Here is a 26,824-nt window from a genome sequence, read left to right as displayed (position 1 = left end):
CGTTGCACTGAGATTCCCATCTGCATTTCATTGCAGCTAGCGTGAACCCAATCAGAGCAGGTTAAATATACGTCAGATCAGTGATTATTGTGTTCTGACCTCTGTGGCTAAGTCAGACATTATACATTCTTGCTACGTATTGCAGTAGTTAAGCAATCAATGTGGTTTTAAAAGTATGTATTCTGTGCTACACATGCCTCCATTTCTTCACATAGTGCAAATTTCTCAGGGTATGTCAACAAATATTCAAGCTGTTCTGTCACTGTCTGAATGGTCCCTTCGTAAGGCATTAGATCAAGATTCAAAACCCAAGTTCAATTCATTGTGTCACTGTAATGTTTCTTTAAAGACATGAAGCATGCTCACTTTGGATCTCCTGCTCCCCTTGGATACACATATAGGATAGAGATGACACTACTTCTCTCCCTCAGAAGGTTGCTATGAATACATTTAAATTTGTGAAACATGCCTGTAAGAAGCTAACAGAGCCTGCGCATATGCCATGCTGAAAAGATTTACCAGTTAACATATTGCATCATTTTTTCCACCACAACCACCTCCAAACAAGCTACCACAGACTAATTAAGTGCCCCAGGGTATGTTTCCACAGCTGCTGAAACCAGTTTAAGGTTAGGGTTGTTGGCAGGTCTCATGTGCTCTCTTAAGCCTGATCTCTAAGGGACCTGGTTCATGGAGCCAAACAAGAAGAAACTAATCCTGTTGCAAGACAGTAAATAGCATTTCACCCATTAAGTGTCTAAACTGGTCCACAGGAAGCTCAGATGAGCTTCAGCAGCAGCACACAGGACATGACCACCCCGCATGGCAGGGGGATACATAGCTGTTGCTGGCAAGAACTGAGCTGTCAAGCTGGCTCTACCACTATCACCCCCCACTAGTATTTAGCACTGTAAACAGTTTCTAATGCTCAGAAGTCTGAGAGTAGCATTAAAAACTGCTGAGTTTTTTAGTATTTGCCATTACAATTGGATCTACCAACAACATTTAAAAATACTACAGAATCTTAAAACTACCAACACCAAGCAAGACGGACATTTCCTAAAATGCTAGAACTGCATCACAACACAACTATACTAACATACAGAGGACTGCACATACAACACACTTTGTGCTTTATTACAACAGCTGGAGATACTCAATGGCACCTCAGAGGTTCTGAATTTAGCCTTGATCAGCACCAATGGGAATAAATGGCACTACTACTGTGCTTGAGTGCCTTCACAGATCAAAGTTGATCACAAATTTGCAAAACTGCTTTTGGGAAACAAAGTGTTATGTATGTACAAACCATAACTTGTTGAATACAGGTTACTAAGCCTCAGCGCAGCCTGTATCAGCATCAGACACACCATCAGAGCCACACTGTATCTTACCTGGATACTATGCTAGAACCATTGTAGAGGTCACTTGCATATGACAGTGTTGCCAGAGGTCGGACAGAGTTGTAGCGCGTGAACTTGGAGAGACACTCCTGAAACTCATCCAGCTGGCTTGTGGTTCTGCTGTCATCTAGGGACAAGCAGCAGCATCCAGGAGGACAGAAACAAAGAAGATAAACTCATCAGCAAACAAAACAAAAAAGAAATAAATCAAGATGTAGTCTTCACATGACACTATCTCTGCTTGCTGTCTGCAGTCAAAACCAGGCTTGCTCTCACCTCTAGCATTCCCTGAAGGCAGCATGATTTTTCAGCGCACAAACTAAAGTGTTTCTACTGCAATGGTGGGTGAACTTACCGTGCTGAGAATCCGCCTAGAGATTAAAAATGCAACTTTCCTGGTAAGCTCATTTATTTTACTCAAATTCAGAGCCCATGAGCCACATAGCTATTAACAGAAAAAAATTTTTTATGCATATCAAAATACACTGTCTATGTGTATATAAAACATGTCTAATTTTTTTATGGAGGTGAAAACATATTCCTTTCCCTATACTTCTGTTACAATATGCCTACATTTGATGTCAGTTACATTCAAAATACTTGTAATAAAACACATTTCTCTTGTTACACCAAAAGCAACAGAGCTAAGGGAGTTGTTTCTGGTCTGGAGAAGGAAGACAAGCATGAAACTAGAAGACTCTCTGTACTATAAGTTTTGTGAAAATTATGACCTTCAACAGACAAAGTGAAACTGAGCCAGCTTGAATAGTGATGATAAATATTCTGTGGGAAACTGAACAGTTTACTACAAAAGTTAAAACTAAATTGCAGTGTAGATAAAGTCATTCCCTGTTTTCCTCAGAAGTCCCAACTTTTCTTGGTATAAACAGAATTTGCGTTTAATGGTTTATTTAAACCATTTTAAAATTATTATACTGACGCCACATGGGCAAGTCAGAGACCTCACTAAGATCATAGATCTGCAGTCAAGCATTGGGTAGAGCCTTCAGGCTTTGTAATAACCCCCAGAATTTTCAGCAATTTTCCCCTGTCCTCTTCTAATGCTCCCACCCTCACTTCATCTTTTTTGCACCAGTGAAATATAAGGAAAACTACAGTTATTGCTGTTCTCCTAGCACTAACACAAAGCACCTTGGTTACAGGTAGTGCACACCTCATCTCCTCTTAAACTACCCTATCCACTGCAGCAGCATAGAAACCACACATACAAATCACACAGCTGAGATAAAATTCCACCCACCAGTTAAGTTATTGTTAATCCACTTTCTCATTAGCAGCATAAGGAAATGACAAAAGTTCCCCTATCAGAAAGTTTTGGAAATACTGAGGTGAAAAAAAGGAAGAAGTTGATCTATAAAGGCAAAATAGATCTGTGACTTCTTGTGGAAAAACAGAATAATCACTTTTTGCACCCTAGTAATTCCTTGCCATGACAAATTACGTGTCTCTACACTTGTAAGACATTCTGAAGTGTCCCTTTTATGCTACTTAATGTTTGATCATACAAAGGAACAGTGAAGGCTAGTAATTAGCATGTTTAAGGGTAAAAACATGTTACCTTTGTCAGATGTATCAAAAGGGGCAAAATGAACAAAGTGCTACTGAAAATGAGAATCATCAGCACCTGACCACTACAGGAAACAGCTCAAAAAAAAAAAAAAGCACATCACTCAGTGTTTTTTCAAAGACAGTTTTCTCTTTCAACACTATGATAGAAACAAGTAAGTGCTACTCTTTCATTTCCCCATTTAGGGATCAAGCACACAGTCCTCCTATTATTTATTCTGTATCTGTGCCTGGAAAACAATGTTATTTCTCAAGACATTTTCCTGTCAAAGTGCAAGGCCATTTCATAATTAAGAGTTATATTTTGTCTTCATTCCCTACTAGAACAGTCATAGGAACTTCATGTGAAAAGCTTTAAATCAACATCAAATCCTATTTAAATTAAATTTAAAATGTGTCAAAAAGCAGGAATGACTTAAGAGAAGGAAGCTTAATCAAGTATCACGGGTTATCCCTGATTCAGGAAACAACCTGCATTTGAAAACCTTCTGCTTTTGGTGCAGCTGACACATATGAATACATAAAAAAAGTTTCACTGCATTCATATTTATAGTTCCAATTATGAAGATAGATGTCTTTTACAAGGGAATGCTGGGAAGAACCCCATTTGTTATCCTTGCTCAATAAGTATTATTTTAACATAAACAACTATGCATCACCAAAATAGCACAGCATGAAAACATCTCAGTATAAAGTACTGTATTCTATAAAGCATTTGCTGGCACTTCATAGGAAACTGGCTGGTCACATCCAACCAGCTTCTCCAATCTTGCAGCTACTGCAGCACCCTCCCAACATGCTGCATTCCTTCTTAAAATCATTTTGATGTGCATGATGAGAACTGAGCCAGTCACTGCTCTGAAGCAGTAGATGCAGACATATCTAAAAGCAAAAAAAAAAAACAAACACCCAAAACAAAACAACCACCAAAACCCACACAAATCTAAAAAAACCAAAACCAAAACCAAACCAAACAAGACTCACATGAAAAAAACCTCAAGGCTCACTTTTAATTATTTATTTTAAAGTGAATAAAACAAGCTAAATTTATATAGAAAAAAAAAAATAATCAGGGGATTCTACCCTAGCTCTCTCACTGTTCTATGTGTCCTGGAAGGTTGGTCCTTGGCTTGCAAGGCTAGAAGCACAGATATTCTACTGCAGCAACATCCGCCTGGTTCCCTCTTGTCCCTACTGGGTTTCTTCCACCCACTGAGGGCTGGCTGCTCTCTGCTCCTTGCTCTCCACATTGGCTGGAACTCCATGCTGCAAATATCCTGCCTGTCACAGCCCTTTGCCTGAAGCTTTTTTCCCCAAAGCTCATTTCTTCCCCAAACGGGCCCCAGAGCAACCCTCCTCACCCTCAAGAGACATATTAATTTGACCCAGTTGTTTCCTAAGAATATCTTGCCATGTAATTAAGAACCAACCATCCATCCACTAATGACTCTAGCTGCTGTCACACTGTTACTCAATTATGAATGAGACAATCTAGGCAATTGTGAAAACAGCTTCCAATTCCACAAAACAAGCCTTAAATCTAAGGTGTGCCTCATGGGACCACAATGCTACTGCACACTCAGCTTTTATATTCCAAGTCATTTGTTAACCAAGACTCAATCTAGACAACATAGAGAACAACCGTCAAGTGTCCTATTGCATGCTAAATACAGGAGAATGTACCAATTTATGTTCATACCTCTGTAGTATTTCAATAGCAATGTTTTTTAACTCCTGTGTTTACACCACAACAGAAAGACAACCCAACCACTGCTTTCAAACATTTGCATCCTCAGAATGAGCATCAATGAGACAGCTTATTTTGTGTTATGCCCTTCACAGTACAGGATATCAAAGCAAAACATGTGTCCCTCTAAAGTGACAGGATTAAATTTTCTAAATTTAGCAACTTCAAAGACCAGTTAAGAAAAGCAAGACTGGATGATTTGAGTAATACATAAACATGCATTGCAACATTTCCATGCATACAAGAAGAGAAAGCTGCTCTTTCAAAAGCAAGTCTTTTCTGAGGACTGGGTACTATAAGAGGTAACTGATGTCAGAAGTTGAACACATGCAAGAGGAACTCACCTGAGACACGTGTCATCCTGGTGGAAAAATAGCACTGCTCTAGGTCCTCAAAATGAGCTGTGAGACGTTTGCGTCGTGAGGCTAGCGTGCTGTTATACCATGGCTGCTTTTTGGTCTGAATGGAGGAGAGAGAACACTTCAGAAAGGTAAAGCCAGGCCTAAGTTTTATTTCAATAGATTTTAATATATTATAAGCAATTTATACATTATATGTGAAGGGTTAGAAGTGTAAAATGACGATAAATTAAGATCTTGCCATATCAACAGTTATTCTTATGGTCCTATGTGGCACCCTTTAACTTGACAAACAAGAAAAGCTGCTTTTAGACAGTTCTTGTTTCTTGAACTTCTACAAATTTACTGATTCTGGCCTTACATACAAGACACAGCAGCAACGCTTGGGGAGTCACATCTTGCATTTACACAATTAGACATCAGAGGCCAAAGATACCAGGCTTTCGGCTTCATAAATCAGACTGTACAACAAATACTTCCTAGATCCCTATCAGACAGCTCATTAAAAAGAGGTGTTTATTTTAAATAGTTACTGAATTCTTTTGAAGCAACTCAGTAACTCTCCATAAAGCTAAGCAAATAAGGATAGAAGCAGAAGACACCATGAAGTTCAAAGGCTAATTGAAAATAAGTCCATGAAACTCATCTGTAAAGCCATTTTCCAACCTACTCCAGCAGTGAGAGGTAGAAGCAAAGGATTAAAACTACAGGCAAACCAGAAAACAGAGTACTTCTTGTACAAGAACAAACAACAAAGAACAAACTAAGCTTACAGCCCTCTCAAATTCTGCTTACACCTTTACAAACAGTATCTAACATTTCAGGGGAAAAAAACCCCAAGCAATGAAACCTGCAGATGCCGCTTCCTGCGTGAGGCCCTTGGCTATACACTGACATCATGACTTACACTTGCACATTGACAGCACCTATGGTCTATGCAGCTTGCTTCATCTCAAAAACAATTCCAATTTCAACATATAACTAGAACGCTGGACTCCTACATCAACACCTTTTAACCACAATTTTCTAAAATTTCACTGCTTTAAGAAATGCTTAAATGAACACTTTTATAGCATCTTCCTATTAATTTTGTGCACCAGCCTACAAAGGGTCCAGCATTTCTCATCACATCAGGACTGATTAGGGTTCAAGACAACTTCGAGCATCCCTTGCAGTCACCTCAGTCTCAAGACAAGCCACCTGCAACATGATGAGCAACATAACACAAGCTTGAGTCTGATCCGCAGATAAGCCCTACCCACATCAAGATGGAATCAATCCTGGTACGTATTTGCCTGCTGTGTGATTACCTGCTGTGTCTCCAGAGAAAGATACCCCCTGTCTCAAGCTGGCACATGGCAATCCAGCTGTGCTGGGAATCAGTCTGCAATAGCCCATTGTCATCATATTCTCCAAAGCTAAGCATTTTAAACTGCTAATGTTTTATCAAAACACACATTCAGTTTCTACGGCTCCTGCTCCCTGGCTACTTGTTAAACACTGGGAAACAGGAAGAGAAAAAGTAAGGTAAAAGAGAGAAAATATATCCAAGCAATTTTTATTCAACTGCTAAAATGACTATGGTTGTCCTAGTTGAGGACATTAGTTCAGACTGCTCTGTTATCAAGATTGATTTTACTGTCTGAACTTTATCAGATGTTCTAAAGAGTTCAACAACAACTGTGGAAAAGCTTCATAGCTACACACAAACTCTTTATTTCTAGCAAAGAAAGGTACTGCCCCAAATACTACGTGCAGAATTGCCCAAGCCTATGCGACTTGCCCACTATTTACTTTGGAAGGTCTGCTTCTGGAAGAAAACTGTCCTGCAGCATTGCAGGATATAAATTCTTTCCTAAGAACAAGTTTGTGAGCAATACACAAAGCTATTGACAAGGTAAGCTACGCTGTCCATCCAAGTATAGCCATTAGTGTCCAATCTATGATTTTTGCTGCCATGACTGACAATTAGAAAAAAGGACAATTGAATTTGTATTCTTAGAACTATTCTTATGATAAAGTCTTTCTGAAAATAGACTACCCTTGAATGACATGTTTAAATTTAAGAGTTCTTTCAACTCCTTATCCAAACACATATTAAATTAAAAAATTTGTACTAGAGTGCAAATCTTGCACTCTTGAGGACAAAAAGTTGAATTTGAAGACAAAAGATTATTCTCACATAAATAAGGCTGTCATACAGAATGACTAGAAAGTCTAGGTTGATTGTTTTGTGTGCCTACCAGCAGCATAGCTACGTTATTAATTTTGTCTTTGAAATGGAAAGGTACCAAGACAAGTAGTGTCACTGGAAAACAAACACACTGTACCATATCAGAGTCCTGAACATAAAATCTCCACCTGCATTTTACCTGCCCTCTGAAGTTAGGTAGTTCTTTGTTCAAGCAAAAACCTCCCAAGACCGCAGCAGCAGGAACAAGCACTTTCCCCACAGACTAGGAGATGGAATTTTCTAATTACCAATTAGTTACACAGCTGCAAACACCAAAACCTACATGCACACATATATGCATATCAGCCCAAAATTCAGGTGTTTATTTCTTTACATCAACTACTCCATCAAATAAGACCCAAAAACACTTCTACATGTTAATTTACCCTTTTGACTGCCTTTAAATTTACTGATTTGATACTGCTGTGTGCCATGGATGGTCCACCACCACCAGAGAGCACCAAAAGCACCAGCTGGCACATAACCAACAGTCCACATGTCCAAATCAAAACTGTTTAACTTCTTTGAAACTGAGCTGTATATCAGTGACATCTTCCCAGCTGAGACAAACCACTCTGAGCTTCAAAACTACAGCAGTGCTGTTTGGTATTTGGTAGGCTCTGCAATGAGTTGGTTTGGAGGCTGCCTGCCAGACAGCTTCACTGTATATACAACTTTTTACCTTCTATGTGAATTTATAATAGTTTGTAAAGCACTAGTGAGCACAAACTACAAAATGAGTATATTTGGAGAATAAGTGTTTCTTTTTTTGAAGTTCAAAAAATCCTCTCTTCCAGCTTTGGGAATAAAGTTGGATGTCTAAATATATTACAACAGATTTCTTTGATGGCATCAGTGTAGACATAATCATGCACAGTCATTCCTCCAGCTGTAGTCTTGGCTTCAGTTTGCCCATATAACCAGTTAAAAGCCTTCGCAAGAGTTGAGTTTACCAGTACCCTGCAGATCTGTGCCTAAGCTCTGACATTTGTGCCTAACCTCCACGTTCGCTCTCAGCCCCCTGTGCACAGACACATATATTACCTTACCTGAGAACTGCCACTGAAGCCTGGAGGCTGGCTATACTCCGTGGAGTCAATAATACTACTGCAAAACCAAAAGAAATAGTCTGTTTAAATCACTGTACAACCATCCTTTAGATTTTTTAAACCTGTTTTCTATTTCCCCTTTATATCCTGCAGCATACTTGCCTTTGAAAACCATTTTACAGACAAGGAATTCAAGGTTATTTTTTTGTTTGGGGGTTTGGGAGAGATTTTTTTAATTCAGGGATCTCCTAGAGCAGAATGCTGTCACACACAGTTATGTGTAGTGCAATTTAATAATTCCTAAATAGAATGCAAAAGCTTATCTTCTGTATTAAATATGCTGGGTAAGACATTCTGAAAACCACGTGCTACCATTGCTTTTCAGTTCCTTTAAAAAAGTTTAATGCATGGCATATGAAACAGCACTGTGAAGAGAAAAGCTAGAGGAAGCACCTTAAAGCAGATACTACTATTCCAGACATCTCTGAAGACACACAAGGACACAAGTAATGAAATACAGAAATTAACTAAAGAAATACAGACAGCCAGGATTTCCATTATTAGAAAATGCTACACCATATTGAGCTACATAGTGTCTATAATGGCACAACACACCTTAAATCACTGTTTTCAAAACTTAGCACACATATGCAATTCAAGAGATTGAACTTTAAAAACTGCAAAAGGATCTACTGCTACAAGCAGAAGACAAGTGGTTCGGTATTCTTGCACATATGTGCAAAATATTTAGCTCTCACAATAAGACTCCAGAGCCAGATTAAGTAAGTACCCTTATCAAATTCAACATACTTTTAGGACAAATGAAGGTTAGTACACAAGAACACCACTTTATTATTTATGCAGAACACATTACAAACATCACCATGATTTATTTCTAAAAGTCTTTGTAACTTACTTGCTACTTCTATGTTCTTTGGCTTGGACAGAAAGAAACTATTTGGGTTTGTTCTCAGTCTTACTTATGAGATAACCTTAGATTTAAGCATTGCTTGGGAAAGCTGAAGGTTTCCTTAAAAAGCTGGTAGAACACTGCTATAGGTCCTGGTTTTGTAAAAGATGATTGTACCTACTGATGTTTAGTTAACAGCTACCAGAACTGATGCCTACACCTGACATTCTTGGTCATAAAACACGTGGTTTGACTGAAATGCTGGTCAGGGCACCTGTAAATCTAGAAGGAAGAAAAAATGTTACTAGCACTGAAAAATTTCTCTGAGCATTTTAAAGCTCCCCTGGAGGTGGAGGGAAGTAGAAACAGAAGATGAGAGATTATTTTTAAAATCTCATTAGTGGTTAACTTGTAAGATGTGATTGATTGAGCTTCTGTTACAGGCAAGACAAAAGCTGCAAACTGAGAAAATCTGAGGAATAAAAATCATTATTTGCTGCGAGCTATTGCAAGGGAGAAAACAGCAGAGCTGTTTCAGGCATGGCCAGGGACAATGAACTTTAATTTAGAATGTGGGCACATGAAATAATGAAACACATACAGCAGATCCTGCTAGGAACAGCATGAATAACACGCTCAGCTGGAAAGCAATGAAAAAGTACTCTACTTCAAGACAGGTACAGTGGCAATTAACAGCAAAACACACAAACTTATAGCGCCTGGTCTCATTTTGCTGAAGGTTCTCTGGTGATATAAAGCCTTTGAGAATGTAGACATCACCTCCTCAACCAGAATACAAATTCAAAGTGATTTCTGTGAGGTGACAGTAGCTGAGTTGACTGCCACATGCATGAATGTTTTTCCTTTTAAAAACAGGCAGCAAATAGTCAGAAAATTACAAAAGTGCTCTCTAAATTCTTTGTAAAAAGCTGTAATATTAGGTTCAATTAGGAAATTCAGCTACACTAATACAACATATTTAAAAACCTTCAACAACAACACAGCAACCTGCAAACTATAAACCCCATTGGTTGTACCCTTACAGGGCTGGGCGGTAGTAATTACAATAAATGGAGGGGAAAGAGATTAGGATTTCGATAACTGAATTAGAGTTACCAAGCAACTAATTCTTACATCAGAATCTTTCCCCAGAAACTCCTATTACAGTGATAGCTCATTATTGCTATTACTACTGCACATATACTCACAAAGAAATTGCTTATTTGTATCTCCTGCTTGCACTACTTACTGGAAGCAAAAATAGCACATGCACCTGTTCAGAAAAAGCCTACACAGAACTATTTGTTCTTTTCCCTTATTCTTCCCCTCTTGTTCTCTATTAGTATACAAACCCAGCAAACTGCAACACTGTAAACAAGTGCTGTGCTATTACCCAGTGCAATATTTCACCATAACAGAAGTATAACAGAAAACACATGTCTCTTAAAGCCAAGAATGTACTGAACATGACAGGCATGCTCGGCTTTTTGCTAAAAAACTTATGAAGGAAGATGGGGGAGAAACAGCAATTTCACATTTTGAAGATGTTAAGAGTGTGGGGGGGAAAAAAAGCTACAAACAATGAAAAGTAACAGAGAATTAATAAAGCAAGCCTGTGATTTAGAGGAAGTAGATGAATAAGGGCAAGTCACTAGAGACCAGAAAAAAACGAATTCCAAAGCAATCTATTTTCTTGAACCTTCAAAGGCTAAAGAGATTTTCTTCATCTCAGCACAGGTCTGTGATAACCTTTTGCTATAAGACACATGAGTAAAAGCTTATAAAATTTTATTTAATTAGCAGGGTGTTATGCATGTTACCAAGTTACATTCCAATTTAAACATACCATTTTAATTCACTGATAAATAAAATGGTCTCTGCAAGTTTGGTAACATTTTAACATGGAAGTAAAACCATGACAAACTATATTTCATTCTTAGCAAATCACTTCATCTCTAAAGTGCACTTTGGATATTAAATATTTCAGTTAGCAGAGCTGGAAAAAATCAGCATATTTTAAAGCTCCTCTTCATTGTTCTGCAGCATTCTTTCCAACGAGGAATCAAAGTTACAGTTTTTGAGACACTCTCCAAAACTTACTTTTAATGCTCAAAAGAAAATGAATTTCAAGGGGTAGACCCTTCTGGAGGAGTTTTCTGGTAATTTAAAGCAATGCAATTACTTGAATTACACAAAAAATCCTCTCAGGATAGGGCAGCGACTCAAGTTTGACTCCAGTAATGACTAATGCCTGTTCACGTAATTTTATCTTTAAGCACTCAAGACTACTTCTCAATGCAGGAATGGCATTGGGAAACAGAAAAGGGGTCTTCTCAAGCCAAGAGAAAAAGGCAATCCCTAGAAAATCCCTAAATATCCTACTATATCACACCCCTGGCATGTTGTACCAGAGGAAAACCCCAGAAGTTCAAGACCTAGCTGAGATGGAGCCGGACGAGTGTTAAGATGATCAGGCAGGAAATAGACCCCATGGTCCTTGCACCTACCATGGTCTAACTCACCACTATCTCCCAGCAGACCTCAAGCAAATCACAGATCCAAAGTCAAAATATTTTGGACACTATGTTACATCTTCAAAATCAAGAACTGAGAATATTTCATGTCCAAGGGTTAATCAAACAGGCATAAAGTAACAATAAGAAATTCTCAGTAGACTGAAAACAGTGCAGGTTTCGCACAGCAAATTTGTTTCTCCCAAGTCTTTCACCAAAATTCATGGGCCTAAAGCATTATTCCAGCCATTAAGGTTATTTATTCCAGCCAAGAAAGTTCTTGGGGATCTTGTTTGTTAGCTTGGCTCAAGTAACACAGATACCTTTCAGCTCGTAAATACAATTTCCCGTTTTCAAAAAAAAAAGAAAAAAAAGGAAAGGTCTCTAGGCCTGAGGGTGTTTAACATGTAACAAATTCAGCCCAAACAGTGCTCAAGCTTCCGCCAAGCACCAGTACCATGAAGCAAACAACAAGCAATCTATTTAATAGCCAATAACCAGGAAACTAATAGAACCTGACAAGAAACTCATCAGCTTCACAAAATTGCTTCTTGGCAAGACAGCAATAACCTACACCAAAAAACACACCTGCACCCCAAAAAATTAAACAGTGAATTGCTGAATAGCGAACACTATTCCTGTCCTTTCCCTCAGGGCCATATTTCTTTCTTCATAGAAATATGAGAGACTGTGGTCTCGGTGTTCAGAAATAGCATTTTGTGAGAAATCCCAGCCAGTATTGCTAGGCTCCTTACCAGAGTATCTAAACCTCTGTAGTGGAAGAAATCTGACCATTTTCTCTTACTTCCGGGCTATCAGATTAGAGCTGCTAACTGCAGAAAAGGTAACAGTATAATTTTGTAACAGAAGTCAGCATCTTAGAGAACTCTACTATTAAGAGGCAGGAGAGAAGATCACTTAATAACATAACTTAACCCTGTGAAAATTAAGACCTTTCTTATGCCAAGAAGAACTGCATAACATTCTGAAAAGGTAGTATGTATTTAACAGTAACATTTCTTACCACAGAGCAAAGACTTATGATCCAAGTTACCTAATCCATGTTACATTTAAAACCATGTGGTTTAGAAGAGACTTTGTCCAGACTCAGATGGCTTTTTCTTCACTGCTTTGTTCACAGCAAGTTTATACAATCAAAAACAGAACAAGAAAATACTGTACAACATTCAAAAAATTGTTCTGCTTGTGCTTTAGGCATGGCACAGACAGGATCAGCAAGTACAGTGCAACACACACAGCTTGAAATCCAAGTTCTGAGTTGCAAGCTCCATACCTGTGTGAAGGTGAGGGGGCCTCAAACTGCGGCACCGTACTGTCCTCACTGACTGGAGAGTACAAGCCACTCATCTCCTGAAACAGAAAGTCATGTTACAGCAAAGCTGACAGAACATGAATAGTAGGCACTGTCTTATATTCAGTATTTACATGATTTTTGGTTTTCCAAGCAGATGACTGACTGTATCTACTTTTATTCAACACTCACCTAGAAGTCTTTACTGTACCTGAAGAAACATTGGGGTTTGATCCCCCCGCCTTCTCATTCCAACCACATTTCAGAAATCTTACAACTACAGTGCTTTTTGCCCCAAAAGAGGCAGTTTTGGAGCTTATACTCAAAAAAAAAAAACCCACACAATTATTTTAGTTACCATCCAATTGTCTCTAATCCAGCACCTCCCTTAACCATGGAAGAACAAGCAAGCTGTAACTACATTTTTGAGATACGTGAAAATGTATCTAATAGCCTGCACAGCTGGAAAGTAATATTGGATATGGGTCATGGCAAGAACAGCCACAAGATGACAGGACAAAGGTGGTATCATGGATGATACCAGACTTAAAAGAAGATCTATCAGTCTTCTGTGGGGCAAGCGCAAAAGAAATAAACTTTGTACATAAACTTGGCTTTGCACTGCCAGACTAAATCACTGTTGTGCACCCAGTATGAGACTACCTTTCATGTGTTTGAGAAATGGAAGCTAAGCAGGATGCTGCAGCTCATTAGTTGGGGGAGGGGGGCGAAACTGTTCCAGGACATTACTGGTGCTTTTCAAATTCCCACCAGGTGCCCATTAGGTTTTAGGTAGAAAGCAGGATATTTGTGACAAGACAGATCCCAGGCTTTAAAGGTCAGAACCAAGGTCACTATCACACACTAGAAACATACCCCAGGTGCAGTTCATTGAAGTGCCTGATTAAAAAGCATAAAAGCAGATAGCTAGATATTCTTTGAGGGATCCCACAGTCTCAGGGATAACTTCTCTTAGACCTGAAGACCTATTTTACCAGTCTCAAGGAAACATGCTAAGGCGTATTTTTCTCCTAAAGAGCCTAGGGAAATAGGTCTGAAAAATGCTGTTATCTAGCAACATACAACTGGCATAGCTATCAGCTAAAGGGAAGATCCTGCAGTTGTCAGTTCTATTTGTATTTTGATAATTCATTAGCAGGCACATAAATTGGAAGTGAAGAAATCTAAGAGGCTTTGGGCAGTGGTTGGAAGCTTGTGCTGACTGCTTGAGACAACCGAGAAAAGCAGATTTAACATAAAAAGGACATGGAACTGTTGGAACAAGTCCAGAGGAGGGCCATGAGGATGATCAGGGGGCTGGAGCACCTCCCGTATGAAGACAGGCTGAGAAAGTTGGGGCTGTTCAGCCTGGAGAAGAGAAGGCTGCGTGGAGACCTCATAGCAGCCTTCCAGTATCTGAAGGGGGCCTACAAGGATGCTGGGGATGGACTATTCATCAGGGACTGTAGCGACAGGACAAGGGGTAATGGGTTCAGACTTAAACAGGGGAAGTTTAGACTGGATATAAGGAGGAAGTTCTCTACTGAGAGGGTGGTGAGGCACTGGAATGGGCTGCCCACAGAAGTTGTGAATGCTCCATCCCCGGCGGTGCTCAAGGCCGGGTTGGACAGAGCCTTGGGTGGCATGGTTTAGTGTGAGGTGTCCCTGCCCATGGCAGGGGGGTTGGAACTAGATGATCTTAAGGTCCTTTCCAACCCTAACTATTCTATGATTCTGCAAATAACTTGGAGAATAATTCTTAGCAAAAAATCTCAAGAAACCCCCATCATTAAGGGATTAAGATAATTGTATCAGGAGGTAGGAGACTGATTCTGGTTTGACATGCAGTAATTAACTGCTTCTGCTCCTACCCAGTCTCTGCATCATGGCTTTCTTTTGCACCCCCCATACCTCTCCATTTTAAGAACGGCATGCTGCTAAGATTTAAGCAGCCTGTGCAAATATAGGGAATACAAACATACAAAAATCATAAGTTACAGTCAGTATACTGGCTGTTCATTTCTATTACTCTAAAATACTACCAACACAAAAAAATTGAAAAATACAATTATGTAAGAGTGAGGTTTCAACAAAACTCCCTCTTAAAAACATGCAGCTTGCACACATCAACTAAATGAACAAATTAAAGAACATCATCTGTTCATTTTCCCATTACTGCTTCAAATGCCATAAATTTAATACAGCAGCCCCACAGCAAGGCAGACAGCTTGATGAAAATGAAAAAATGCCAGAGTCAGAACAATGTCTGGGCACCTCACCTCTACTCGTTTAATATCTTCTTCCAGAACATTTAGCTCCTTCTGGATCTGCTCCAGTTGCTGTGGATAAGAGAATAGGAGAAGCCTCAATCAATCTGCACTGCACCACTACCAAGATAAATTACAATCTTTTCAGAGAAGCACCTGAACTATCGCAACTAGCATGCTATACAGTTCAAAAGTCACTAGGCAAGAAGTTCATATGCATAGATTAACATAAACGCACACACAAGCCACATTCAAGACAAAGTTGTTATTGTAAAACAATGCAAAACAAGAACATGAGGTACTTTGATATCAATCACAGAGACCCACACCATTCAAACTAATACTATTAAGCTCCTCTAACATCTTTCATGCAATTTAATTATAACTGGTTCACAAACACTGAACACACAAAAAAACCCACCATGAAAGACAGGGATCATTGCACCCTTCAATAAAACACAAAATGTTTTGCTAAAAAGTATTAAGAGTATTTCTTTTGCTAGCAGTTAACCTGCCATTTGACAATTTAAACCTACTGATAGAATTTTTTGATTGGCAAAAACTCCCCATTATGACCATCAGGAGATCTGCTCCTGGCAGCAAAGAAGCACCACGTGGCATTTCCTTCATAGGGGCGATACTTACCTCAGATTACATGATAAACTCCAGTCAATTTGAGGGCTAGCCCTGAAAAGGTCAGAAGGGAACTTCCCGTCTCACCAGCCAACATCCCCTTCTTTGTGTCACATGTAACATTTTTCAGGTTTTTCAATTATTTTTCAGTCAACCTGGCTTCTCTAATCTCTAGTAGCCGTGAAGCTACAGACTCGACAATTGTTTTCCCCTAAGCAAGAGCATCATTTACTTACCAGCTTTAATTCCCACTCTTTTTCAACAGAAATGTCCCATCCAAACACTCACATAGCCTGTACCCAGCCTTGCAAGCCTCAAACACATGCACTTCTCCAGTTGAGAGCTCAAAGTCTGGACTTAAAACATGCAAAACTCTGCTACAGTGCAAGCCTGGTTAACTAATACACACAAGCCTAACGAAAACATTGAGAACTTGCAGTCCACCTGACTCTCCTCAACTCACAGTAAAAATCTACAGACAACTAGCACTATGGCCTATGCCTATACAAGCTGTTACCAAGTCCACTGAAAGCTTACTAAGCACAACACTCCACAATGGCCAGAAAAGTTTGTCATTTTGAATTTACCAAGGAATATCAAACTGCGCCAAACCAAAGTTACTAGCATTGCAAGACATTATTTTTAGCATGACATATTCCCAAGAATATTTGGCAAGCTACTCCCAAAGATTTACTCAAGTGCTTAAGCTTGATCCTTTAAGCAGCAGAAAGTTTTCTTAAACAAAACCAACTTAAAACCCCACTGTTGATAAGCATTACAAATATCTGTGTGCTCTGCATTAGATAATCCACCATTTTAATTTGTCTTTTCAACTTTAAAAAAAAGCTCCTGAAGACAGATGAAGTAAGGACTGCTGGGTCCACACCTATTCCTAAAATGTCCTCTTCTTTGGAATAAGGTGATATTGTATTTATACCCTAATCTCTCTACTCTGAATGTTTCAGTTTGTATTTGAGTCACAGAGCGCACAAGTTTAATGGTTTAAAACTAGACTGCCACAGATCATTTACAAACCACTACAGCATAACAGATAATTCCATTTTCACTTGGAAAACTTACAGCAAGAATAGCAGGTGGTGCTACAGCTCCAAGATCAGTGGTAAAGTTAAGTGACACACAGCATGGGCCCTGCCCGAACTCAGTTCTAGCAGACAAATACCATTAGTCCCCACTTTCATAAATCCCATTTAAAAAGTAGTTACAAAACCACTTAGAAGTTCCAAAGTTACAGCAAGGAAATCAGCTATTCTACAATGTAGTGGCTCACAGCCAAACTGGACAACTAAAAAATAACTGACAGTTGCTGCCATCACATAAACAGGAGACTTTTCTATAGGAACAAGAGTAGAGACCTTTTCTACTGGCCAGCTTTTCTTAACTATCGCACAGAGCCAGAAGTACAAGATTTGGGCTTTCATTTCCTAATTCTTTCTTCTAATTACATTAAGGCAAGCAATTTGAACCTACCATGAAGTTAACCAAAAATAGCAATTCTCAAAACTGGCAAGTGTGTTTCATGTTTATTTCGGGAAGAGTCTTCTCATACCATCAGCACCAAATGAGTTACTAATCTTCACGTTGAGACTTTTTTTTTTTACGTGTGGTAGGTTGGCTCAATTGTTCCATGGTTTAGCTTTAATCTATCAACAACCTTAAATCAGCCCACATTCATTCCAATTAAACTTTGAAAAATGAGACTACTAATTTATAATCACCAGCCATTGAGGGACATTTCAGGAAAGCTAACTGAATTATAGTCCTTGCAGTATATCCAGATTGATGGGCCCGTAATTTGATTTTCACTATGTTGGGCACAGAAAACAAGCCAAGCCTGTCCCGGTGATGGGCAGAATCAGGCCTGTCAAACTTCAGATTAAGTCAGCAAAACCACTTAGAATGAACACTGAAATGTATGCTAAAATAGAAGCATATACTATAAACTCTCTTCTCAGAGACAGATGTTTTCCCAGAACTGAAAAGGACAATGCGGACACAGAGAAGGCTTTAATTTAGCAGCTAAACCTCATCATTTAACTCCACTGAATGAACCTTCTGGTCCACATTATACACAAACACACACATACAGAAGAACTTCAAAATAGCCAATGTTTCTTATAATTTCTGGAAAGAGAATTTCAGATATTCAAGGCAAGAAGCTACCACAGTAGGAAACGCAGGCTTTCATTTTTTTTTTTTAAGGTAACCTTTCAGATCCAAACCCCTTTCACACCCACAAGGTAGTTCCCCTCAAACCCTCTAGTTTAAGTCTGAAGCTATCTTAGACAGGCATACAAAGAGTTCTTCAAAGACAATTCTGTGATGGATTATGTAGCTGAAGGGAAATCCCCTGGTCAGAGCTGCTCATAGACAGAGATACTCTGCCATAATACTGAATTTCCACATAAGGCTCTTGGGGTAGAAATATTAGTTTCAACTTACACAATGCTAAACACCAGGTCACAGTCAGTTTGATTTCAGTTGGCTATCTACTAACAAGCATTGCTGGGCAAAACACTGAGGTTTCATCCTTGGGCTTCCTGTTTTTCCTGGACTGTGGCCCTTCAGGAGTGGCTTCATCCTTTGTGTTTGTATAGCACAATGAACAGTCCTGACTGGGTCTCCTGGTGCCAGGTCTAAATGTTTGCAACAAACTAAAAGCTCAGCAGAGCCTCCCAGTGCCACAGATACAGCCTAGAAAAATGCATGAGAGACAGAGTCACACACCCTTGACAACTATCTTTACAATTCTACATAAAGCACAAGCAAAGAACAGAAGTTATTTTCTACAGAAACACCATAAAATCACCAACACCATTCCACCAAGAAGCTTGAACAAAGCACCTGGATCCAAAACCCTCATGCATTCACCACAATATAAACCATACATCAAGATAAACAGATGAGACTTTTATCACAGGGAAGATCTTTTTTCCTCTGGGCACACACAGCCATTGCACAAACAAGGACAAGGTAAAAAGTACCATCTGTCTAACTAAGGAAGATAAATCAGGTCATCTCTGTAGATAACCCCTTCATTCTATCCCACAACTTCAGCCATCCAATGTGATCTATTCCTGCTTCTTGTTCTTCCATCAACTATAGAAGAAACAAACACTAACAAACTTTAGTGTCAACTTCAGTCTAAACAGCAGATCATCTCCTAAAGGTACCTAGTAAAATTAATTTCTTCCCACAAAACTCAATACCTCAACAACCGTACAGCAAATAAGACCAATTCATCTCTCTGGAAACCAGCTGGAATTCTTGTCCACCTCTGGGCTTTCCTTCCATTATTGCTTCACATACAGAGCCTATCATAGCATACGCAACTACAGCAAGAAAGACATCTTCAGAATTTAGAGATTTTAGCCTTTGAAATTAATTGCAAATCTCACTTAGTCTGACATAACACTTCACTATTATGAAGTCTTTGCAGAAGTGGAAAAAGGTGCAAGGTATCTTTCAGTATGAAGAACAGAGCACCTGAGCACCTTCATTGGTGACATGTGGCATCCAAGCCTTTTTAGACACGTAAGCAGCTCATCTACACCACATTTATCTTCAGGGAATACTTCTCTCTAATCAATATTTTCTCCAAATGGTAAATACTGCTTCTTAACTAGGGAAGAGCTAACAAAGGTTTGAGAATAATATCCTGGTTGAGTGGTTTAACATGAAGAATTACTAAGTTTAAGAGGAAGGAGATGCCTGGCTGACAAAAAAACCAAACCAAAAAAACCCCAACAACCAACCACACAACCACAACCAAAAAACCCCACCAAAACACCATACCAAATCACACACACCCCCAAAAAAAAACCACCAAAAAAAAAAAAGACAACCCCCAAAAACCCCCACTTTCATATCTTTAATTTCCTTCCTCACTTAAACTGAGTTTGGGTTGCAGGAGTAATGCTTTGAAGGCTTACAGGTAGGGTATGATAGAAAAGTGTCACATGAAAAAAAGCTGGGGCAGGGCCCAAAGCTGTCTAAACATTTAGATCACTTTCCTTCAAGTTTCATCAATCACTAAAGATATTACTTAGCTCCTCCTACTCGGTTGCCCCATCTTCCTCTTTGGAAAGACCTCTCCACTGTAGTAAGGAGAATCACCTATTACACAATGATGTTTATATGATAATCTCTAGCTTGCTGCTCATACATCAGTTGTATCCTTGACTTGTTACGCAGTCAGAACTCACGTCTCCCATTGAGTTGCTTAGAAATGCCAACAGATTTAAAATACCAGCTTTTTTTAAGTGCAGTTGATAGGAAAAAGATTACTATAGCTATAAAATGAACCTCAAGAGTCCTGGAATGTAATCAAGACTGTATGGCAACATAAGAGCACAACAGATTTCTAGTTCTGTCACACCTCCTCCTGCTTAATCATTGATTCATCCATGTGTGCATGTGCAGAACAGGAAGACTTGACAGGCGAAGCGATTAACACAAGGTAATGACACCCCTGGAGATTTCACGCTTTTAATTCCCTGCAATTATCCCACAATAACTAATAACTCCTCTTATTTTTAGTATTTAACATGCTCACAATATGGAATAAGTGAAGACAGCTGGACAGATACATGCATTTAGGATGAAAAAGAATGATGATGGTTCTGAAGTGCTGAGCAGGCATTCAGTGCCACAAGCCTGAGACATTTCAGGATTACTTCTCTGTCCCAGGATATTTAACAGCTGAAAATAGTCCCCCTGTGCATTTAATGACTTAATGTAGCATTATTAAAAAGAAAAAGCACAGAAAACATTAAAAGAAAAGTGACGTGAATGCATCTAGGAAACATCATCTTTATGTTGTAGAACTTCACTTGTGATACTACTATGCGCTCAGTACTCTCCTTCAGTGAGCAGTGGTGCCACTTCACAGAAATAGCAAACACTTTATCAGATAGCTGAGCTAACAGTGTTTTAGGATAAATTTTATACACAACAGATATGGTGGTGTCTAACTTAATTTCTTAACATTCAAATCCTGATAAGACAATTAGTAAGGCCTCATTTTAAAGCAATTAATATAAAACCTAGGAGAATTTTTTTGTATTAACTGGTATTATTGGCCCTCTCATAAGGTGTTCAAGATGAAAGAACATGTGACCATTTAAAAGTTAACACAGTTAAACCTGCAAAAGTATTTATGTAACACAGCTAACAGCACTAAAACTCCGGCATGAAAATATGAATTTTAAAAAGTCACAGGTTTCCCCTGAAAATAAGAAAATAGGAAACAAACAAAAACCAAAACCAAACAAAACCAAAACCACAAACAAAACCAAAACCCAACAACACCCAAAGTCAAGTATTTCATTACAAAACTTCATCTTCCAGACTCCTTGGATCCTTGATTTCAACAGAAAAGAGAGCTGGATCAAAGAAAGTGGAGGGTGTGCATTCAGTTAACTGTGCACACATATGGAAAGGCACGCAGCCACACTAAGTTTACCTTAGAGACAACCAACGACTCTGTATGCTCAATATATTTCTCCCCTCCCAAACTATGTTATTTTGTTGAAAAAGTATTTTCAAGCTTTAGCCATTTGTTTTCAATCTTTTTCAAAGAAGACGAGTTTTTTTCATTACTAGTGCCAAGGATTTGCTGTTTGCCACATTGTCACAGGTAAAAAAACCCACAAACAAACCAACCAACCCTGAAAAACACACACACACACAAAATAAATCCAACCTAACAACTGTAAAAAAAAAAAAAAAAAAAAAAAAAAAAAAGACTTGCAAATACCTTTGCACAAAAAACATGCAGTGAACTTCAGCTTGAAAGGCCAATGTTCTGGAAAGTTATGAACACATCAAAACAGGATTTGTACTACAAAATTCTGCAGGTGCTGAACCTCACATTTATCTTCCTGAGGAATTATGGAAGGGCAAGGAAGAGGCATTTGTCAAAATACTTGACCAGAGCACTATTCTGAATTCGTAAGTCTATAAAGATATGGTTTTCTTCTATATAAAACCCCTCCAATGAGCTCTGAAGTCACCATTTCATGAAGGCAGATTTAAAAACCACCACAGAACTTGCAAGTAAAGCAAGGAAGAGTTGTAGGTGTTTAACTATACGCTTTGAACACATTATACAGGTACATTAACTCTGAGACAATACTTGCATCAAATAATTAAGTACCTAGCCTTTGTGTAAACAAGTATGTTTGCAGTAATACAACCTGTCAAAGTAGTAAATTGAATAATTTGCAGTAAATTGAATATCCAAAGAGGCATATTAGGAAACAAAACTACCAGGAAGTGTTGCATTATTTTCAACATTTAAGACAAAAATTGAAACAAGCACTCTCAGTCATACACCAAAGAAGCTTTTTATTTATTAGGAACAGAATGTTGACACGCTGGAAGGAACAAATGCCATCCAGAGGGACCTTGAAAAGCTTGAGAGGTGAGCCAATGCCAACCTCATGAAGTTCAACAAGGCCAAGTGCAAAGTCCTGCATCTCGGACAGGGCAATCCCAAGCACAACTACAGGCTGGGCAGAGGTTGGATTGAGAGCAGTCCTGAGCAGCACTTGGGTGTGTTGGCTGATGAAAAGCTGATGAGCCAGCAGTGTGCACTCACAGTCCAGAAAGCCAACCGTATCCTGGGCTGCACCAAAAGGAGCATGACAAGGGAGGAAATTCTCTCCCTCTATTCCTCCCTTTTGATAATTCACTTGGAGTACTGCATTCAGCTCTGAGGCTCCCAAAACAAGAGCCTACAAGAAAGCTGGTGAGGGACTTTTTATAAGAGCAAGTAGCAATAGGACAAGGAGGAATGGTTGTAAACTGAGAAAAGGGTAGCTTTAGGTTAGACATTAGAAGGAAATTCTTTACTATGAGGTTGGTGAGACACTGGCACAGGTTGCCCAAAGAAGCTGTGGATACCCCATCCTTTAAGTGTTCAAGGCCAGGTTGGATGGGGCTTTGAGCACACTGGAAGTAGAAGGTGTACATGCCCATGGCAAGGGAGTTGAACTAAATGATTCTCTAGGTTCCTTCCAACTCAAACTATTCTGTGATTCTATGGGCTGAGTGAAACTGCAATTATTTTGCAGTCATCTTTACTAGAACTAGGTTTGAATTAGCAAATAATTAAAAAAAAGTAGTGTTCCTCCCCGTAATAAAGCATGTTGATACAACTTGGCTCTGTGCCATACATCATACAAGTGTTACAGGGTCCACACATGTTCCTTGAATTCCATCATTATTTCTTAAACTGTTACCTATTACAGCATCAAAAAAAAAAAAAAAAACAAAAAAAAAAAAAACAACCAAAAAAACCACAAAACCAACAAAAACAAAAACCAGCAAACTTTGAAGCTCTGATAATGTTCCTCTGCTTTACCACATTACTAATATGGCCACCTAAAACCCTCTTCTCAGCTTCTGAACTGGCATCTCAGGCTTTGGATACACCTTCGTCAGTACCATAACCCTTTCCCAGATAGTAACTCCTCTATTATTCAGACAGAAAACTCCCTCCAGAAAGGAATACTTGACACAAACTCCACCAGCTATGAACGACCTTGTAACTTAAAACAAAGGGAGCATCAACTGGCTTAATTTACTTTATGGGTATAGCCTGATTGCTGAAGACAGATTCTGACATCTTTCTACCTACTGTCTGGTCTGTATTTTCCATGCTTCCACCCACTTGTTCTCATTTTTCTTATCCTTACCCAAGTGAAAAGAAAGATCACAAGCAGCAAGCCTGACAAGTTCTCATTTCCCACAAAATAAATGGCAAGGCCAGACACTAATCACAACCACAAGGACAGAACTGACAGGCCTGCACAAAAGTCATGTGACATTTGACAGTCCGCATAACACACTGGAATATAAAGGGAGGGTAAGAAATAACCAAGTAAGCTTTGCCAACAGGGAGAACACACAAAAAGGGACAGAGAGGATCTGAAAAAAGCTATGTGTTCCAATAGGCTTCAGGACATTCCCAAGTCTGTATTAGGAGGATCTGCAGCCAAAACTAAGTTTCTTCAATGGTGGAACACTTGTGCTATGGTATGTTAAAAAACCAGAAGCTATGCAATTCCCTTTCCCTTCATCCTTCCCACTCAGCACAAGCAAACTAAAGTAGGTATCAACAGCCCCTCCTTCTGTGAGAGTTATTCTAAGTCAGTTTCAACTGCGGGAGAAGAAAGTAAAGTCATCACTGACTTCATGGTACTACCCCACTCTTGCTGTTGAATAACCACAGGCTTACTCAAGGAAGAACACCCTGGCTAAGCTGTGTATGAACCTCCTGAAGCACCTACTTCTCAATTCACCTCCTAGATAAGACAGCATTACCAGGAAACTTCAACACTACCTTAATGGCTCCTCCAGGTGCAGTGTGTTTAATAGTGCCAATGGACAATGGCCAGAGTCTGCAGTGAAGAAGGATCAAGCTTCTGAAATTCTCTGCACAATACTAAATTACGAATACAACAAAATGAAAGTAGATATTCTGAAGATCTGCAGTGTTTATAAGACTAAACCACCACAAAATAAACTCTACTAGCATTCAAAAAAATTAAAGCTAAAAGATACCTCAATAGTTTTGAGCAATGCTTGAGCCTTTGCTGTTTAAGCAAAAAACCAAAAGTAATATGTATTTCTCAATTTTTTCAACTCTGAAGGGTCAAACAAATAGTATGATTCATACTAAACAGAATCAGAAGTATGCCATTTTGTCTTCACTGCTATGTTTAGTACACCAGAGAGTATCTTGGCTCTCACATTTTTGTGACATTCAGGTATCTTAACAGACAGTATTTTCATCACTTTTCATGATACTATGCCTTGCCTAGTAGGTGTCATACTCCATAAATGCAACTTTATCTCGGCCTCAGTTTTCCCCTTTGGTTAGTTCCTTTCCATTATCCTTGTTGTCTCTGGTCAGAAGGCCAGATACCTGGATACCTGTTGGCAGACAGATTCTAAACCAGCTGCTTTGGGATGACTCCATAACCAGACCCTCAATCCATACTGGAGAAGGCTTCTTACACCCATCACCTTTATATGGTTCAAGCTTGACCTTACAGGCATTCTGTTGGGTCATACGTTCTTCACATCTTCTATCAGAAACCATGATTCCAAAACTTGTCCTTCTGCTGTTTTTACGATCATTTTTCTAGGTTTCTAGGATATTTCTGGCATGAGGGCTTATGCACTACATGACATTATAAATAATAAGCTCCAAACCATGAAAGACCATATATGTGATTATGGGACTCTCTCACATTCCTTGAGGTACTTATTTTGAGATAAATAAGAGCACAGAATATTCATTCTCTCTCAACACAGCATTAGTCATGTCATTTGACAGACTAGAAGAAAGAAAACTGAGTGACAGCAATTTCACTCCTCCTGCATCTTTCAGTTTTCCTGTTACAGGGAAAAAAAAAAAAAAAAAACCACAACAAAAAACACCACAAAACAAAAAACAACCAAAAAACCCACACAACACCTCTTTTCAAGAATTTGATGTGAATTTACAGCAAGGAATCTCTATCTTCCCATATGCTTTACCAGTGAAGCAAAACCACAAATGATTAAAAGCTAGCACCTGTAAAGACATTAATTTTGCTTAAAACCCACATGTCCTTTGCCTGACATTTCCTCAAACACACCTTGCCTCTTTCACTGCAGAAATAATGCCAGGCTAACGCATCACTTAACTAGAAATGAACTGGTAGAAAGCAGCAGACACCCACCTCACCCACTGAAACACAAAGCAAGTTACCTCTCGTTTGTTTCTCCTGGCCACTTTGAGAAATTCCATTAGGATCTGCAATTGGGCAGCATGGGACTCCTGTAACACAGTAAATAAGGAAGTGTAACTCTTACATATATATCAAGAGAAACAAACATTCCTTCCATCCACAGAAATCCACACTTAGCACAGAAACAGCTTATATTCAGAAGTGAGGAAAATAGCTTATTAAGGCAATTTTAAGAATTGTAGTTTTACTTTGCCTCATAGGTTTTAAGGTTGTTTGGCTCACAAGAAGTTTTTATATAAAGGCAGAAATAATTTTAACAGCTCTTATTAGTAAACCTTCAGTAACGCACGAACAAGAGGAATTGCTTTTAGGCTTTTTTTTTTTTCCCCTGTTTTTGGCTACTGCATCTGAAATTGATTTTGGAATACAAGTTCCTCTCAGACTCATCTTCTACCCTAGAAGATCACTAGCATCTATTTTGTGGTTAACAAAGCATGCAGTATTCATATAAAACACACCTCCCCCCAAAATTAACAATTCTGTTTACATAAAGAGATTACTACTGAAGATTCCTCTAGAGTGGAAAATAACAAAAATGTCACTGATGAAACTAAAACATCACTTTCCAAACTTTCCATAACAGATGATCTACCTTAACCATCAGCTTAATATATTCATCCAGATTGGCCAAAAACTTGACAGGGCAATATATGAGAAGCACAAGAGGAAAGAAAAAGCCTACATTCCAGCATTAATAACCCAAAACCTAACCCAGCATTGAAACTTATTTTCACAACCTACTGAAATATTCAATAAAGATCTGTGAACATACTCTCAAAAAAGTTCAAGACACAGGAGTACACAAAATTCCTCCAAGGAAGATGTGACAACAAAGAGTTAAGATTCTAAGACTACTACTTTTTTGAGATTATCTTCTTCCTCCACACTCCTGTGACAATAACACAAGTGAAGCAAGTAACACTAGAAAGCAAAAATGTTTTTAAATTGTTCCTTGAGTGTCAGATAGCATTGTTTTTGTTTAAGGCTTAG

General features: G+C 38.9%; 1 protein-coding gene across 7 annotated transcripts in view; it reads right to left on the bottom strand.

Moving 5' to 3' along the window:
- Window positions 1–26,824, bottom strand: part of COP1 (COP1 E3 ubiquitin ligase) — a 130,625-nt gene that overhangs the window by 89,794 nt on the left and 14,007 nt on the right. For all 7 annotated transcript variants that reach the window (XR_013957312.1, XM_080622431.1, XM_080622432.1 and 4 more), the window contains 6 exons: window positions 25,795–25,863; window positions 15,393–15,452; window positions 13,096–13,172; window positions 8,379–8,436; window positions 5,082–5,196; window positions 1,395–1,530 (listed from right to left, as the gene is read on the bottom strand). Coding sequence is in view for 6 of the 7 variants with exons in the window: in XM_080622431.1 (XP_080478557.1) it covers window positions 1,395–1,530; window positions 5,082–5,196; window positions 8,379–8,436; window positions 13,096–13,172; window positions 15,393–15,452; window positions 25,795–25,863 (515 nt within the window). In the remaining variant the exon portion in view is untranslated. The remainder of the gene's footprint in view (window positions 1–1,394; window positions 1,531–5,081; window positions 5,197–8,378; window positions 8,437–13,095; window positions 13,173–15,392; window positions 15,453–25,794; window positions 25,864–26,824) is intronic.

Source organism: Psittacula echo (assembly GCF_963264785.1).
Source record: "Psittacula echo genome assembly, chromosome: 7".
In the NCBI taxonomy this organism is placed as follows: Eukaryota; Metazoa; Chordata; class Aves; order Psittaciformes; family Psittacidae; genus Psittacula; species Psittacula echo.
Note: the sequence above shows the minus strand (reverse complement) of the source record. Positions and strands in the feature narration are given on the sequence as shown.